This window comes from Microsporum canis, genomic scaffold, assembly GCF_000151145.1.
Source record: "Microsporum canis CBS 113480 supercont1.3 genomic scaffold, whole genome shotgun sequence".
Lineage (NCBI taxonomy): Eukaryota > Fungi > Ascomycota > Eurotiomycetes > Onygenales > Arthrodermataceae > Microsporum > Microsporum canis.
In genome coordinates this window covers 2,062,609-2,076,027 of record NW_003299167.1, presented here as the reverse complement: position 1 = coordinate 2,076,027, position 13,419 = coordinate 2,062,609, and the positions used below count along the sequence as shown (strand labels likewise).

Sequence of the window (13,419 nt, the reverse complement as noted above, 5' to 3'; positions counted from 1 at the left end):
TTGCTGTTGTCACTTTTTTTTTTCTCTTTTAAGCCGCCTCGGCTCTTTTTTGTTGGGTGTCAGGTGACCCGGGCCGAGGTTAGTCATCATCTCCGCAAAAGCAAAAAAAGACGAAGATTAAAAAGATGGACAAGCATGGGGGAAGAGAAGAGAGCAGAGAGACAACAGGGATATTGTTCTGGCATGCTACGACCTCTACGAGAGTGAGAAAGGGGAGTGAACTGCGATCCTGTTTTTTTTCTCTCTTCTTCAGCCTGTTACCGGTGTGTTACTGAGCAGAGATGTCGAAGGTGTTATAATTGGCAGCTTTCTACTTCCATAATACAGCTCTTTACACCGTTTGATCGCAACGATGTCTGCGAAAGAGGGACCTGCGGATGTACCAAAGTTGGCACCAGACCTTGAAATCGTTGGAGATCAGGTCAGAATCCAACCTACTGGGTTCACGGCCGGGCTCGAGAGAACAGATGGCGTTACTGAGCGACGATTGATGCACCAGATGGGCAGATTTCGAGAAAACCCTTTTGATTTCTTCCGTGAAATCAGCCTCTTCGTGTCAGGTACCGGGTGGCGTGCATACGATGATTTCATTGGCCAGCCTATTTTCTACTCTGGCTTCTCTGAGAAGATGAAATCTTCGGTAGCTAACCACTCCGCGCTTGTTGGCAAGATCGAAGAGCTAGCGGAGTTCCGGGTCAAGACCGAGGAGAAGGAAGGCCTGCTGAATGTTACAGCGCCGGCGAGTTCTAATGGAGGGCCTAGTGTCGATGCGCGCGCCAGGAGAAAGGAGGAGATCGCGGCTAGCTTGCGTGAAGTAGTTGATACCATGATGGATAATATGATTTGTAAGATGGAGAGCAAGTCTTTTATCCGGGGAGCTTACTACATTACGACCCAAGCCCTGACCAGGGCATACCACCAAGGTAGGCGAGGGTTTTGTTTGCGTTGAACTGGTTGAACGCCTGGAATAACAGCTCTGTGCCTTAGGAATCCACGTTTCTAGCGAGGAGGTGCTGCGGCTTAGGAAAGTCGCCGAGGAAGCAGCAAAAAAGAAACAGTCCATTGTGTTCTTGCCCTGCCACAAGTCTCATGTTGACTATGCATCTCTTCAAGTTATATGCTATCGTCTGGGGATTGCGCTTCCTGTCGTTGTAGCTGGTGACAACTTGAACATCCCATTACTTGGGAGCTTCTTGCAACACGCAGGTATGTTCGGATTGTTGAGTTATAAAGTCCAAGGAAGCTTATAATACCAATCTAGGTGCTATGTGGATTCGGCGCAAGTTTGGAAACGATCCATTATACCATGCTCTTGTTCAAGCATACATTGATACCCTTCTAAGTAACGGTCATAATTTCGAGTGTTTTGTCGAGGGTGGTAGGTCTCGAACAGGCAAACTCTTACCACCAAAGTATGGTATTCTTAGATATATTTTGGACAGTGTTGGTTCTGGCCGTGTGGAGGACGCGCTTATATGCCCGGTCAGCACTCAGTACGACAAAGTTATCGAAACTGAATCTTACATCAGCGAGCTTCTCGGTCAGCCGAAACAAAAGGAGAACTTAAGAGACTTTATTTCAGCTTCTTCCGTCCTCTCGCTAAAACTTGGCAGAATTGACGTTCGATTTCATGAACCGTGGAGTTTGAAAGACTTCATTACTCAACAGACTACCAAAATACACCAGATGCCATCTGAGCGAAACCTCATGGCAAATGTTAGCCAGGAGGAACGTTCACGAATCCTTCGCACTTTTGGATATCGCGTCCTTTCTCAGATCAACGATGCCTCAGTTATCATGCCCACTGCACTTGTAGGGACAGTCCTTTTGACATTGAGAGGCAGGGGTGTCGGCAAAGCCGAACTATCCCGACGAGTAGATTGGCTATGTCAGCGTGTCAAGGAGAAAGGTGGACGGGTTGCGCATTTTTATAGAGCCCCGACTGCACAGGTTGTAGAGCGTGCTCTAGAGGTTTTAGGTCCGAAGCTTGTTGGGAGGACGGTTGGTCTTGCGGAAGAGACGTTCCATGTCATTGATCGATTCCAGCTGTCTTTCTACCGAAACATGACCATCCACCTTTTCATTCCTGAGGCTTTGGTATCTGTTGCCCTTTATAGCCGGGTCAAGCAAGGTGGGGGGCCATCCAACCAACAGATTTCTTATGATGAACTTCTTACCCGGGTATCATTCTTATCACAAGTATGTATTTCCCAGTGTCTCCTAACCAGATCAAGGATGTGGACTAAATCAAGTATTATAGCTGTTCCGAGGCGAGTTTATATTCCCTCCAGAAGGTCTAACGGCCAATCTTGAGAAGACGTTGCATGGCCTGGAACGAGGAAATGTGATCAAGGTTACAAAGGATGGATTGAATGTTCCTAAAATGATCGAGCTTAGCGAGCATGAGAGGAACTGTGGCCGTGAAAACTACGATTTCTACTGCTTCCTGCTGTGGCCGTTTATAGAGGCGTGCTGGCTGGGAACAGTTTCCCTTATTGGTTTAACACCACCGCTCACAGACCCGGCCAATGTCTGGGTTGATATGAACAAGGCACAAAGCAATGCTCAATTGGTACGTCTTAAACCGTACGCTGCAGTACAGTGGTTCGCTCATTTATTAACATGCTAACGAATGTAGCTTGGAAAAACATTATATTACCAAGGAGAGCTTTCTTATATTGAAGCTGTCAACAAGGAGATTTTGAAGAACTCTTATCAACGGTTTGAGGAAGAGGGCATCATCATCACTGCTAAGAGTAAGGAATCCCGCGAACCACCGACGATGCGCCTCTCACCTGAATGGACCCCCAAGCGGGATCCCGAGACAGACAAGTTGCTTCCACAAGGGAAACTGTGGGAGTTTATCCGCATGATTGCCCAATCGCGCCGTGAAGGGTGAGTTAAATTTGAGAATCCTATACACGTCGGCAAGCCCGGCTAACCTTATTTTTTTTAATAAAGAAAAAACCGACGTGATGGGGAAACCATCTCTTCTCGCGTTCTTGAGCTGAGCGAGACCATGGGAAGAACCCTCTTCCAGAGAGCCAAGCCAGTCAAGCCGGCCTCTGATGATGGAGAAGTTGAACTATCCTCGCAGATACAAAGACGACGAGCAATTGACACAGCATCAAAGCTGTAACCCCGAAACCCTAACCACAACACATACATCAACCCGAAGATATGCCAACTGACCATGTATGCACGAACAGTCTCTATATCATTACATACCCCTCATTCAGCATGTAACATGGCGTGATACTTTCGAGATTTTGTACCCGTAGAACCCTAGTTAATAATTCGCAGTAATATCGAAGACTTATCCCTTCAATCACTGTATCGGGGAGGGGCACAACCTTGCCTTGTCAGGAAACTTGGTGAATGTATCCGCCATATAACCATTGGACTGGACACATATTGTAACAAGAACATTTATAATAGCGCATGATAAGTCAAGTCTGTTGGCTCATTTGAATGTACATCCGTACGACGTCGGCTGTCTATCAAACTTACTACGCATACCCTATCATGTAGCATTTTCAGCACGAGAACGGGGCCAACCCCAGTACCCAAGAACGATCTTCTTTATAATGATACATACATACTTTGTCCATGCTACCATCGTATCTTGTTTATCCTTTGATGCACCGATATCAGTGCTGATTATTGAGTATTGTACTATGGAGAAGGCCACCCCCAAAGGATCAAACACTGTAACTTTCCCCTCAGACAACCAAAGGTGTCCACAGCTTGGTGGCAAGCGGCCCTTTGATCCTACCATCGCCATCAAGAACTTCCTCATCTTCTGCTTCCACCAAAAACGGACGAAAGGCTGTATAATCACGTGATGTGCTTACTCATCCACCTTACGCGTCCAAAAAAAAGAATTCAAAGTCTTGGCGTTGATGCTGTCATCGAAAGTTTGTTTTTTCCTCTTTTTGTGTTTCACTTTCAACAACTCTTTTTTATGCGCGCTCTTCTTCATATTAAGGCGATGGATGGCTGTAACCGTCGTTGGCTACTTTAACACCACCTCGATCCTCTGTTCTTCTCTTCTGTCCATCGTCAGGCAACCCCAGCGCCGGTCATCTTCACCCGCCACTCGTTCATCGGATACTGCGTTCCTGAAGGACACGAGCGCAAGACGCAGATCTCGTTTCAGCCTTTTTTCCCTACCTCAGGGCAACCGTTGGACTCGAGTCGATAATCCATATAATTCCTTCTATTACCGCAAATGCCGCAGATGCCGGTGTTGTTCTTTTAGCTATATTAATCAGTGTTACATTCCGGGTTCGATTCTCTGGAGACGACGGTCGTTATGTTATGGTGACAAAGTTGTATATTGATATTCATCTAATACTCGAGATATGGGGAGATGTATGTATACACTCCGTGCTGTTTCAAGTCGAGCGGCAATATTAGTCCGTTTCGTTTAGGATTGATCTCGCTAACATATGCGCTCGTTGCTTATTTAGGGAAGTATGCGATAGTTTTGGACGCTGGATCGTCCGTAAGTTATGCCGCCTTTACAACGAACCATTCTACTTCGGCTTCTGCAGAGCAACATAGCTAAGTGTACCTGCCCCATGGCCTCCAGGGAACGAGGGCACATGTCTATCGATGGCCAAAGAAAGGGCGAAAGGGCGCCGGTAGTAAGGACCTAGAAAGGTTGCCACACATCGAAACCACCAAGGAATGGACGAAGAAGATAAAACCTGGTACGAGAACACCCGACATTTGTGTGCAAGATATGCTGGCTCGCTCAATTGCTGAATTACTATCTACCTAGGTGTTTCGTCCTTCTCCAAAGCCCCAGAGAACGTTGGCCCGGATCACCTACACAAGCTCCTCCAACATGTACGCTCCATAATCCCTCGTAATGAGGTTGAGGACACGCCAATTTTCCTCCTTGCGACAGCTGGTATGAGGTTGCTCCCCGAGAACGAACAGAATGAAATCCTCAAAAATATATGTTCCTACATCAGCGACAATTCTGGTTTTCTGTTACCAGACTGCGGCGCCCACATAAAAGTAATTGATGGGAAAACCGAAGGACTTTATGGCTGGATCGCGACGAATTATCTTCTAGGTGGTTTCGACGAACCAAAGGCCCACGATCATGGCAAGGGACACCACACGTATGGCTTTCTGGACATGGGCGGTGCTTCTGCACAGCTAGCGTTTGCGCCGAATTCGACAGAAGCAGAGAAACACGCGAATGACCTGACGCTGCTGCGTCTAAGGAAGCTTAACGGGCAATCAACCGAATATAACGTTTTCGTTACTTCCTGGCTTGGATTCGGCGTTCGAGAGGCGAGGACACGTTATGTGAAGGCTCTCCTGGAGGGATCGCCTGCTGACGTAGTTAACAGGCAACACCCTGACCCTTGTCTTCCGGAAGGTTTGCGTGCAACTCTAGAAGGAGCCGTTCTCCCACCAGACGGCCCAGTAGCTGGCACAGATCCGTACCTGGTAGGCAATGGAAAATTTGAGCAGTGCCTGCACGAAACGATCCCCTTGCTCGCTAAAGATGTTCCTTGCGAGGATGAACCCTGTTTGCTGAACGGAGTGCACGTCCCTGCAATTGACTTTGATGTCAATCACTTTGTTGGCATTAGCGAGTACTGGCATACAACCCATGAAATATTTGAGATGGGCCATCAAGACAAGGCATATGACTTCAAGACCTATCAGATGCGTGTCAATGAGTTTTGTTCAACGCCCTGGAATGTTATCAAGGATGGCATTGAACAAAAGAAATGGGGCAAGGTTGACCAGGAAACTGCCTACGAGGTTTGCTTCAAGGCAGCGTGGATTATCAACATCCTCCATGACGGTATTGGCATACCACGGGCCGGAGGCGGATCCACTACCAATAATACCAACAGTGTCACCGAAGAGCTTGCAGAACACGGCAAGCACGGCCACAAGAATAGCTATATTGACCCATTCCAGGCAGTAAACAAGATCAATGCAACAGAAGTGAGCTGGACCCTCGGAAAGGCTGTCCTCTACGCTTCATCCCAAGTGCCCCCAGCTAAGGGTAGCTTGCCTGTTGGGTTCGGCAGCAATGTCCCCGGCAAGATCCCCGACGATTTCGAATATCCTAGCTCAAACCAACCTCATATCCCGTCACAACCTAGTTCTGGTAAGAACGGTACAAGTGAGCATTGGCATGACTCCATATTTGACGGAGACTCCCCCCGTCGCCTCCCGGGACTATTTCTTTTTGCTCTTATTGTTTTAATAGTCATTTTCTTCCTTTTCGGTCGAGAACGCCGGTCTCGCATCTATCGTAAAATCATCCAACGATTCGGACGTGGTAGTGGTGGTGGAGGAGGCAACTTGAGAAGAAAAGTCCCTTTTTTCAGGGGAAAGATACCCTTTTTCTCTAGGCGGGGCCCAGCAGTCTCTTACGAACGTGTTCTCGAGGAGGGTGACCATCGAGATTTTGAGCTAGGAAGCATGGATTCAGACGAAGATTCCCAGTCTTCTTCCTCACCACCCCCTGGCATCACCGGCGCCCGTCGAACACCTCACCTCCAGAGCCCCAAATATAATTTTGACAATTCATCATCGCTCAGTCTAGCGAGTATTAGTAACTGCATGGACAGACGTGGGCTTGTGATCAGGACCGAGAGTAGGGAAAGGCTATACTCACCTGCTCTTGCGCCAACGACTATCGGTCGAAAGTCCCGGGCAACAAGTCCTACTCGACATTCTACGCCACTTACGAACTCGTAAAAAATGATACCAATGTCCCTGTTCCGAGTGTCAATACGGAGTTGTGTTTGTATATAATAATGGTGTTACGGTTTGGTGTTTTCTAAAGCTGTTCGGCTTATGTGATGTCTGTTTCTTTTGTTAGCTCACGGCACGATATTGTATTCTGCTTGTATGAAGTTACATATATATATTTCCATGCCATGTCTAGATAAACGGCATCCAAGACGCACGAACAAGTACTATTTACGAGTTGACAGAGATACGGCTCCTCATCGTACTCCATAGATAAAAAGTATGCAAGTGCCATTTGAGTATAGAACTAATTTGACCTTGAATATTTTGTGTAGAAGAGCCCTCTTATAAACACCATACATATGAAAAAAAAACCCCCCAACCCAAATGATTAAGCCTGTGTCGTAGCTTCAAGACATCTCAACATCATTATCAGCATCAGCATCGGCAGCACCACGCGGTATTCGCCCTTCGTTCAACTCCTTTTCCAATTTTGTGATCTCCTGCAAACTCTTGGCTTCTCTAATCAACTTCTCAACCCGCTTCCTCTCCTCGGGCGTCAGTTTAACCCGCAGTGGCTTTTCGCCGCCCACACCGCCTGATGAAGAGGGAGATGCAGCTGTACCGATGGTAGCAGATATGTCGAATGCGCGAGACTTTATTCCTAGTATTTTCGACGCCAAGGCCGTAGGCTGTTTTGTCGATGGCCCAAATAGTTCTTTTGCCTTTTCACGTTCGGCATCTTTTACTTTCTGATAATCTAAGAAGCGTACTGTTGGCGCGATCCAGATTATCCAGTATCGGTAATGCTAGAAATATCAATATTAGCTGTTTGCGATAACTGAAGTTCAGCTAATATGGTGGCGGGGATTGTACCTCTTTCCTCGTCACTGGGTTCTCTAACAGGCTTAAATGCGTTAATTTTGGGAACGTCTTGAGCGGTTCTAGATCCGCTAGCTCTGAGAAATTGTTTGCTGTGAGGATCAAGGTTGTCAGGTTCGGAATTGAGGTGGCTAGCGAGGGTTGGATGTGGGAGACGCGATTCCGGGCAAGAAGAAGAGACCGTAATCGTGGTGAGAAGGGGAAGTTAGATATCGAGGAGATGCTGTTATCGGTGAAATCGATTGCATCGTGGTCCTATTAGCGAAGTTAGATTTCAAAATTGTACAAACATATGTGCAAGACCGCGATGTTCACCTTGGCCGCTCCGAAATTCTCAATGACAGGAATTTTGTGCCCTATATAGTCCGTCCCCGGAAGGGTATAATGATAGTATCAACGCAGCTCCATTTGTGTGTATGTTTTGGTTTCACCAAGAACAGGAAAGAAAAAGTGTAGTATCTGGCTCTTTTCAGATTTGACTAGGGTGCTTTCTCTGTCATTACGCACCTCGAAGATCTAGCTCGCGCTCTTTTAAAGGGTTGAGGTATGAGAGTGAATTCTGGATCAATTCAACTGTGAGACGCATCTTTACCGGCTCTGCTCCTTCTCTCTGGGCTGTTCAGTCTCGATATCTTGACTTGTTGCTGGCTTTTTTTTGTTATCAAAAGCTCGAAGATACGCAAAAAAGAAGAACTGACGTTCTGTGTCACGTGCACTTTATCTAGATCAGATAATCAGGGTAGAAGCGACGGCAAGTTGAATATGAACAACCAACGGTTATATTAACCAGTAAATATATCATATTTCATATATATAGTGTACTATCTTTACACACTTCAGTTACCTTGCTATCCGAGACGAAGTCATCTATACTATAGCAACTACTCTGGTATCGCTAACCTTAGTCATCAGCTAAGTCGAAACGCCACAAAAAAAGCACAACTCGGTTAGTCAGTAATAGAAGTTGACTGTTCAAAGGACTTCTATGTCCCAACCACAAAACTACATATAACCCACAAACAACTGCGGCTTACTACCATCTGCTGCCCTTCACTTTCACCTATACGGTGATAGTACTCTTTGGGCGGCCCGACACCAACAAGCAAGTCTCTGTGGCGTAATTGGCTAGCGCGTACGACTGTTAGAACATCAAGAATAAGAAGTTCGGTAATCGTAAGGTTGGAAGTTCGAGCCTTCCCAGGGACGGATTACTTTTTTTTTGCTCTTTTCCCGGCCTCGTTGAGGCTGGGGACGGACGGTAAAGCCAAGTGGATTGGAATTATACCCACTCGCGGCCACATCAAACCCTGGCAAATCGAGGGACGCCCCTGAAGAAGTGAACGGGATATCTCAAGACACAGCTCTTCTACTTGATTTTTATATACACATTGTGTCTGGTTAGGGGGTTGTCCGGCATAGTACAAACATCAGTCATGGCTAGGACCGCACCGTGGCGTTCACTGTTCGAGGAACATGTCCAAGTTACGGGCAGTCCACTGTTATCACTTGCAACTGTGTCTCTGAGCCCAGACGGTAACGCAGTCCCACGGGTCAGGACCTGTGTTCTGCGTGGCTTTTTCGCTGACCTGCAACTACATCCAAATGCGAGGCGTGACATGGAGTCAGCTTCAGGTTCAGCCCGAGAGAAAGATGACGGAGATACCTCCTATCTAAACCCGAGAAAATATGAGAGTGACATGTTGACAATCACGACTGATGCTCGATCCGAGAAAGTCAGACATATCCTGGCCAGTGCTGGCGGCGAAGTCAGCGGACCGGTGGAGTGCCTCTTTTGGTCACCTAAGGCTTTTGCACAGTGGAGGATAAAAGGGAAGGCATACGTCGTTGGCGGAGATAACTCGGATCCCGTTGAATTGAAGGCTAGACAGGAGATTGAAAAATCAATGCGGTTCCGTGGTGAGGGTTCAGACAAGCCATGGAGCTGGGAGACGGAGATAACCACTCATTTTGCCAATCTTTCTCCTGGCATGAGAGGTACGTTCATAGGGTTGTTGAGATCGGTGTATCATATCTTTTTTTAACTCTTTTATAGGAACCTTTACACAAGATCTTCCTGGAGCACCAAAGTCGGGACCTGCACCGGTTCTAAGGGATGGAGGAGAAGGGCTTAGCGCCTTGAACAATCCCGTGGCGAGGAAGAACTTCAGGGTTGTGGTTATCAAGCCTGAGGAAGTTGAATACATCCATGATGAGGGGCCAGGGAACAACAGAAATGAGAGGTTCAGATGGGAGCTGGTACAGTCTGATACCTCATCCACGTGGAAAGGAGAGCAGTTATGGCCGTGATTTGACACCAAGATTCGGAAGATGTATACATGCATACACTCTGTCCATGTTGGCCTGCGTTGTAAGAGGACTGCCTATTGATTTGATAGAGACGTACACTCAATAGTTCAATGTCCTCTTTGTAGTTGCCCTTTTTTACTCTTTTTAGGACATATCAACAACACCAAAGTGAAGTGAGATGAAAAAGCTCATCAATAACACAACACACCTCGCTTCGTCCCAGCCTTCTTCACACAAAACAGCCTTCTCTTCTTCTGTTCTTCTGTTCTCTCTTTACAGGAACATTATTCCCTTCCCACACGCGCAGTTTGGATCTTAGGCTCCCGTATCAAGATTGTCTTGATAGACCAGCAGCTCTTTGACAACCGCGTATACTATCTTAACAAGGAACAGTTTTGAAAGAAGAGACCGGCATCACATCACCCATTTACGGAGAGCTCCAGGGCAGTGTGTGAAGAGAGCCTGACAAAAGAAAAACAAAGCCTTTGTCTACCAGAGCAGGGTTGCTTGGCCGTTATTCTCTTCAGGCAAGATAATTCTCTCGTCGTCAGGGTATGGTTCCCTCCTCTCCCTCTTTGACGCCCGCAGAAAAGTGCACTTTCTTGTTTAAAGACTTCTTCTCGTTGTTTTCTGCCGTTCTCCTTCTTCTCTCTCCTTTTGTTTGCCATGTTACTGCCGGACAACCAGTATTCATTATACCCTTTTTGTCCTGGTTATTGTTATGTTTATCATGCTACAACGTGTAGCTAAACATGGCTAAAAAGAAAATAGGAAAAAGGACTCCCGGACAGATAAGGGCCGGACTCCCTAGGTAAGCCTTCCTACTACTTGCCTCAGGTCCTCTGTCACGTACGCGTTGGGATATATATCTCAGGTCAGAAGAGTTGAAAAGGACGATCGGAGAAGAAGATATATCTGAGAAGAGACTCTCAAGATGGGGCATTCAATAACATGGGAATATAGTGAGGAGTCCGAGACCGAGGAGATGGTCGTCCGCTGCACCTACTGCGGACGTTTTTGCAACAAGAGGGCCATTCATGGCAAGACCGGTCTCTGCTATCCGTGCAGAGACAACCTCCGCAAGGAGGGCGACGAAAGAGCCCTGGAAACAGACTCTGACGCTGAGAGTGCCTCCTCGAGCACGAGAGCTCAGGAGTGCAAGCCCGTCAAGGGCCATCCGTCTGCCACGGCTGAGGCAGACGAAGACTCTCAGTCAGTCAAGTCAGAGGAGGTGACCGCTCGCAGCAACGTCTGCTCGAGATGCTGGGCCGCAGAGGCTACAGGGACGCTCTACAACTCCCCTGTGTGCAATGACTGCTACCACCTCGCACAGGCCAATCGCGTAAGTGAATGATAGCCCCCCTTTGTGGTATTTTCTACGTGTCAGATTCACTGACATGATTCCGAAACATGGGAAAGGAATGGATGAAGGGTACGAAAGTAAGTCTACCTTCCTCATTTGCAATGAAAAAGGAGAGGGGTTATAATATTCAAAGAAAGAGGGAAAGAAAGAAATTAGCTAACATGAATTCACTTTGATAGAAGCGATTCCAACCACCGAACCCCCATCTTCAAGCGGGCAAGCGGTTGACAAGGGTCTGCGATTCATGTCGTCAAAAGAGGAAACGCTGTGAGCACCGTCGAGTTGTTGATGCCACTGATCGTAAGTTGACCTGTCTGCTATCTCCATGGAATCTGGTATCAGAGAAGGGGGTGGGAACATAATCAATCTAACCGCCGTGACTGCCAGCGGAAGCTCATTGCCGCAAGAGAGGAAGAAAGAGAAAATGTGAAGCCATTAGCGATGACAAGAGTGGAAGCGAAAACGTTAAGGCCTCCGCAAGCAGGGAAGACGAACAAGGTAATCCAAATCCTTTATTCATCATTGTTCAACAAGGCAGTAGCCTATATACTGACCGACATTCTTATCAGAAGTCATCGTTGTCGACGACACTGCTGAAGAACCCGGCTGTTCCAACGATAGCATGAATCACGCCATCAAGGAGTCGGTGGACATCGTCTACAAGAGGGAGCTGTTGAAACTTGAGGCTATAGCGCGCGAAAAGATCAACGAAGCAAACAAGGCCATGGATGACCTTCGTGCCCATGTGAACGGCTGGCTAGAACATGTTACAAAGGGCAACTCTCTAGGTGAACCAGCGCAGGAGCAACAACACCCAACAACCCAAGAAGAGGGTGTTTGATACAAGGTCTTTTTTTCCAAACACCAGAATATCAGAGTAAAAATGCTGGTGATTTAATCTGGATCACATGGAGGTGTATGATATGGTTTCGTGCTTTTGATTTCGTTTTTCCTTTTTCTTCTGCAGTGATATCAAGTGGTGATAATGTTGGGGATTAGATTCATGTTGATTACGGGATGTGGCCAAGGTTGCCATCCTTCTGCAGATAGCAAGCACACTCACATAGCAAGCAACCGACATAACAGCTAGCATAACAAGGCAATGTTTTTCTTTCACGGAAATAAGCTTAGTCATCTATGCTGATTAATACACGTGACTAAAATAATGAAGGTCCCAAATAGGAAAAAGATGAAAACCCGAGACAACAAGAAGCTTAACGAGTTCGTATTCAACGTTGTAAGACGAAGGATTTCCCCAAGGAGGCGATGCTTAATTAGGACTGTAGTGACCCTGCATGACCATCCTGGACCTCAAACAAAGGACGCCTCTACCCCCCTTACAGTCTTATTCCACGGACATACATACATAGTAACTAACTCAAACAGACGCCTGGATAGAAGATCGAAGATATACGAACGTTGCCATCAAAACAGGCTCTGCCAAGGGTGGTTATGTCTCCACATCGAGAGCAGGAGGGAACCAGCCAAGTATTACTCCGTACTTGGGATACCAGACAACCCCTTGGCAGAGAGATGTATATTACCCGTCAACAGGAGTTATCATCGACCAGGCTAAGGGCCACTCCTCCAAGGGTGGACGAATTGACAAGGCAATTAGTAGGCTAGGACCCGGACGCCCTCCATACGGGGTTAAGGGGGAATATTAAGTGTAAGCTGAAGCATCGCTAAGCTTGTACGTTATGGATTCAATGACATTATCATTGACCTTAATATTCAGCTTCCATTTTTCAACTTTCGTCCAAGTTCAATTTCTGCCTTGTGTACTCGAAGGGTAAGCGAACTTCCTAGTCCTTCTCTGCAAGTCCCGCGGAGCGTCCTTTCCTGAAGCCGATGAGACCTGCAGATTAACTCCCGGGTTGAATATCTTGCTTATTATCCTTATCCTGCTGTTCTCTAATGGAGCTGATCGTTATCCGGAGGAGTTCAGATGGTTCGATCAGTGTGTATCCGTGTAGACGGTGCCATCTAACTTGTACATTTACAGTATCCATTATCGACATAATTTGGTCTTAAAACTGCTCGGTGAGCTGGATATCGGAGAAAATTCCTAATCGACAATATTATAGTATATTAGTGGTTTTTACTAAGAATTTACACTCCGGAGGTGTAGA

The 13,419-nt window shown here is 46.9% G+C and overlaps 6 protein-coding genes and 1 non-coding gene across 7 annotated transcripts; 6 read left to right on the top strand and 1 right to left on the bottom strand.

Moving 5' to 3' along the window:
* Positions 1 to 352: 352 nt before the first annotated feature.
* MCYG_03623 (acyltransferase) lies at positions 353 to 3,139 on the top strand (the record flags this gene model as incomplete). Its single annotated transcript, XM_002848071.1, has 6 exons — positions 353 to 923; positions 988 to 1,206; positions 1,262 to 2,199; positions 2,261 to 2,572; positions 2,639 to 2,895; positions 2,962 to 3,139. The coding sequence occupies 6 exons, from the start codon at positions 353 to 355 to the stop codon at positions 3,137 to 3,139; spliced, it is 2,475 nt and encodes an 824-aa protein (XP_002848117.1).
* A 1,225-nt stretch (positions 3,140 to 4,364) lies between these two features.
* On the top strand, positions 4,365 to 6,741 carry MCYG_03622 (golgi apyrase; the record flags this gene model as incomplete). The annotated part of the gene is made up of 4 exons (XM_002848070.1): positions 4,365 to 4,374; positions 4,473 to 4,507; positions 4,595 to 4,715; positions 4,787 to 6,741. 4 exons carry the CDS (start codon positions 4,365 to 4,367, stop codon positions 6,739 to 6,741), a joined length of 2,121 nt encoding a protein of 706 aa, XP_002848116.1.
* A 404-nt stretch (positions 6,742 to 7,145) lies between these two features.
* Positions 7,146 to 8,203, bottom strand: MCYG_03621 (U2 small nuclear ribonucleoprotein A; the record flags this gene model as incomplete). Its single annotated transcript, XM_002848069.1, has 4 exons — positions 7,146 to 7,544; positions 7,612 to 7,872; positions 7,933 to 7,973; positions 8,125 to 8,203. The coding sequence occupies 4 exons, from the start codon at positions 8,201 to 8,203 to the stop codon at positions 7,146 to 7,148; spliced, it is 780 nt and encodes a 259-aa protein (XP_002848115.1).
* A 520-nt stretch (positions 8,204 to 8,723) lies between these two features.
* MCYG_10537 lies at positions 8,724 to 8,823 on the top strand. The gene has a single exon. It is a non-coding gene; the product is annotated as a tRNA-Asn (tRNA).
* Positions 8,824 to 9,050: 227 nt separating this feature from the next.
* On the top strand, positions 9,051 to 9,924 carry MCYG_03620 (conserved hypothetical protein; the record flags this gene model as incomplete). Its single annotated transcript, XM_002848068.1, has 2 exons — positions 9,051 to 9,612; positions 9,671 to 9,924. 2 exons carry the CDS (start codon positions 9,051 to 9,053, stop codon positions 9,922 to 9,924), a joined length of 816 nt encoding a protein of 271 aa, XP_002848114.1.
* A 934-nt stretch (positions 9,925 to 10,858) lies between these two features.
* On the top strand, positions 10,859 to 12,128 carry MCYG_03619 (conserved hypothetical protein; the record flags this gene model as incomplete). The annotated part of the gene is made up of 4 exons (XM_002848067.1): positions 10,859 to 11,266; positions 11,467 to 11,587; positions 11,675 to 11,785; positions 11,857 to 12,128. The coding sequence occupies 4 exons, from the start codon at positions 10,859 to 10,861 to the stop codon at positions 12,126 to 12,128; spliced, it is 912 nt and encodes a 303-aa protein (XP_002848113.1).
* A 324-nt stretch (positions 12,129 to 12,452) lies between these two features.
* MCYG_03618 (uncharacterized protein) lies at positions 12,453 to 12,913 on the top strand (the record flags this gene model as incomplete). Its single annotated transcript, XM_002848066.1, has 2 exons — positions 12,453 to 12,524; positions 12,686 to 12,913. The coding sequence occupies 2 exons, from the start codon at positions 12,453 to 12,455 to the stop codon at positions 12,911 to 12,913; spliced, it is 300 nt and encodes a 99-aa protein (XP_002848112.1).
* Positions 12,914 to 13,419: the final 506 nt, after the last annotated feature.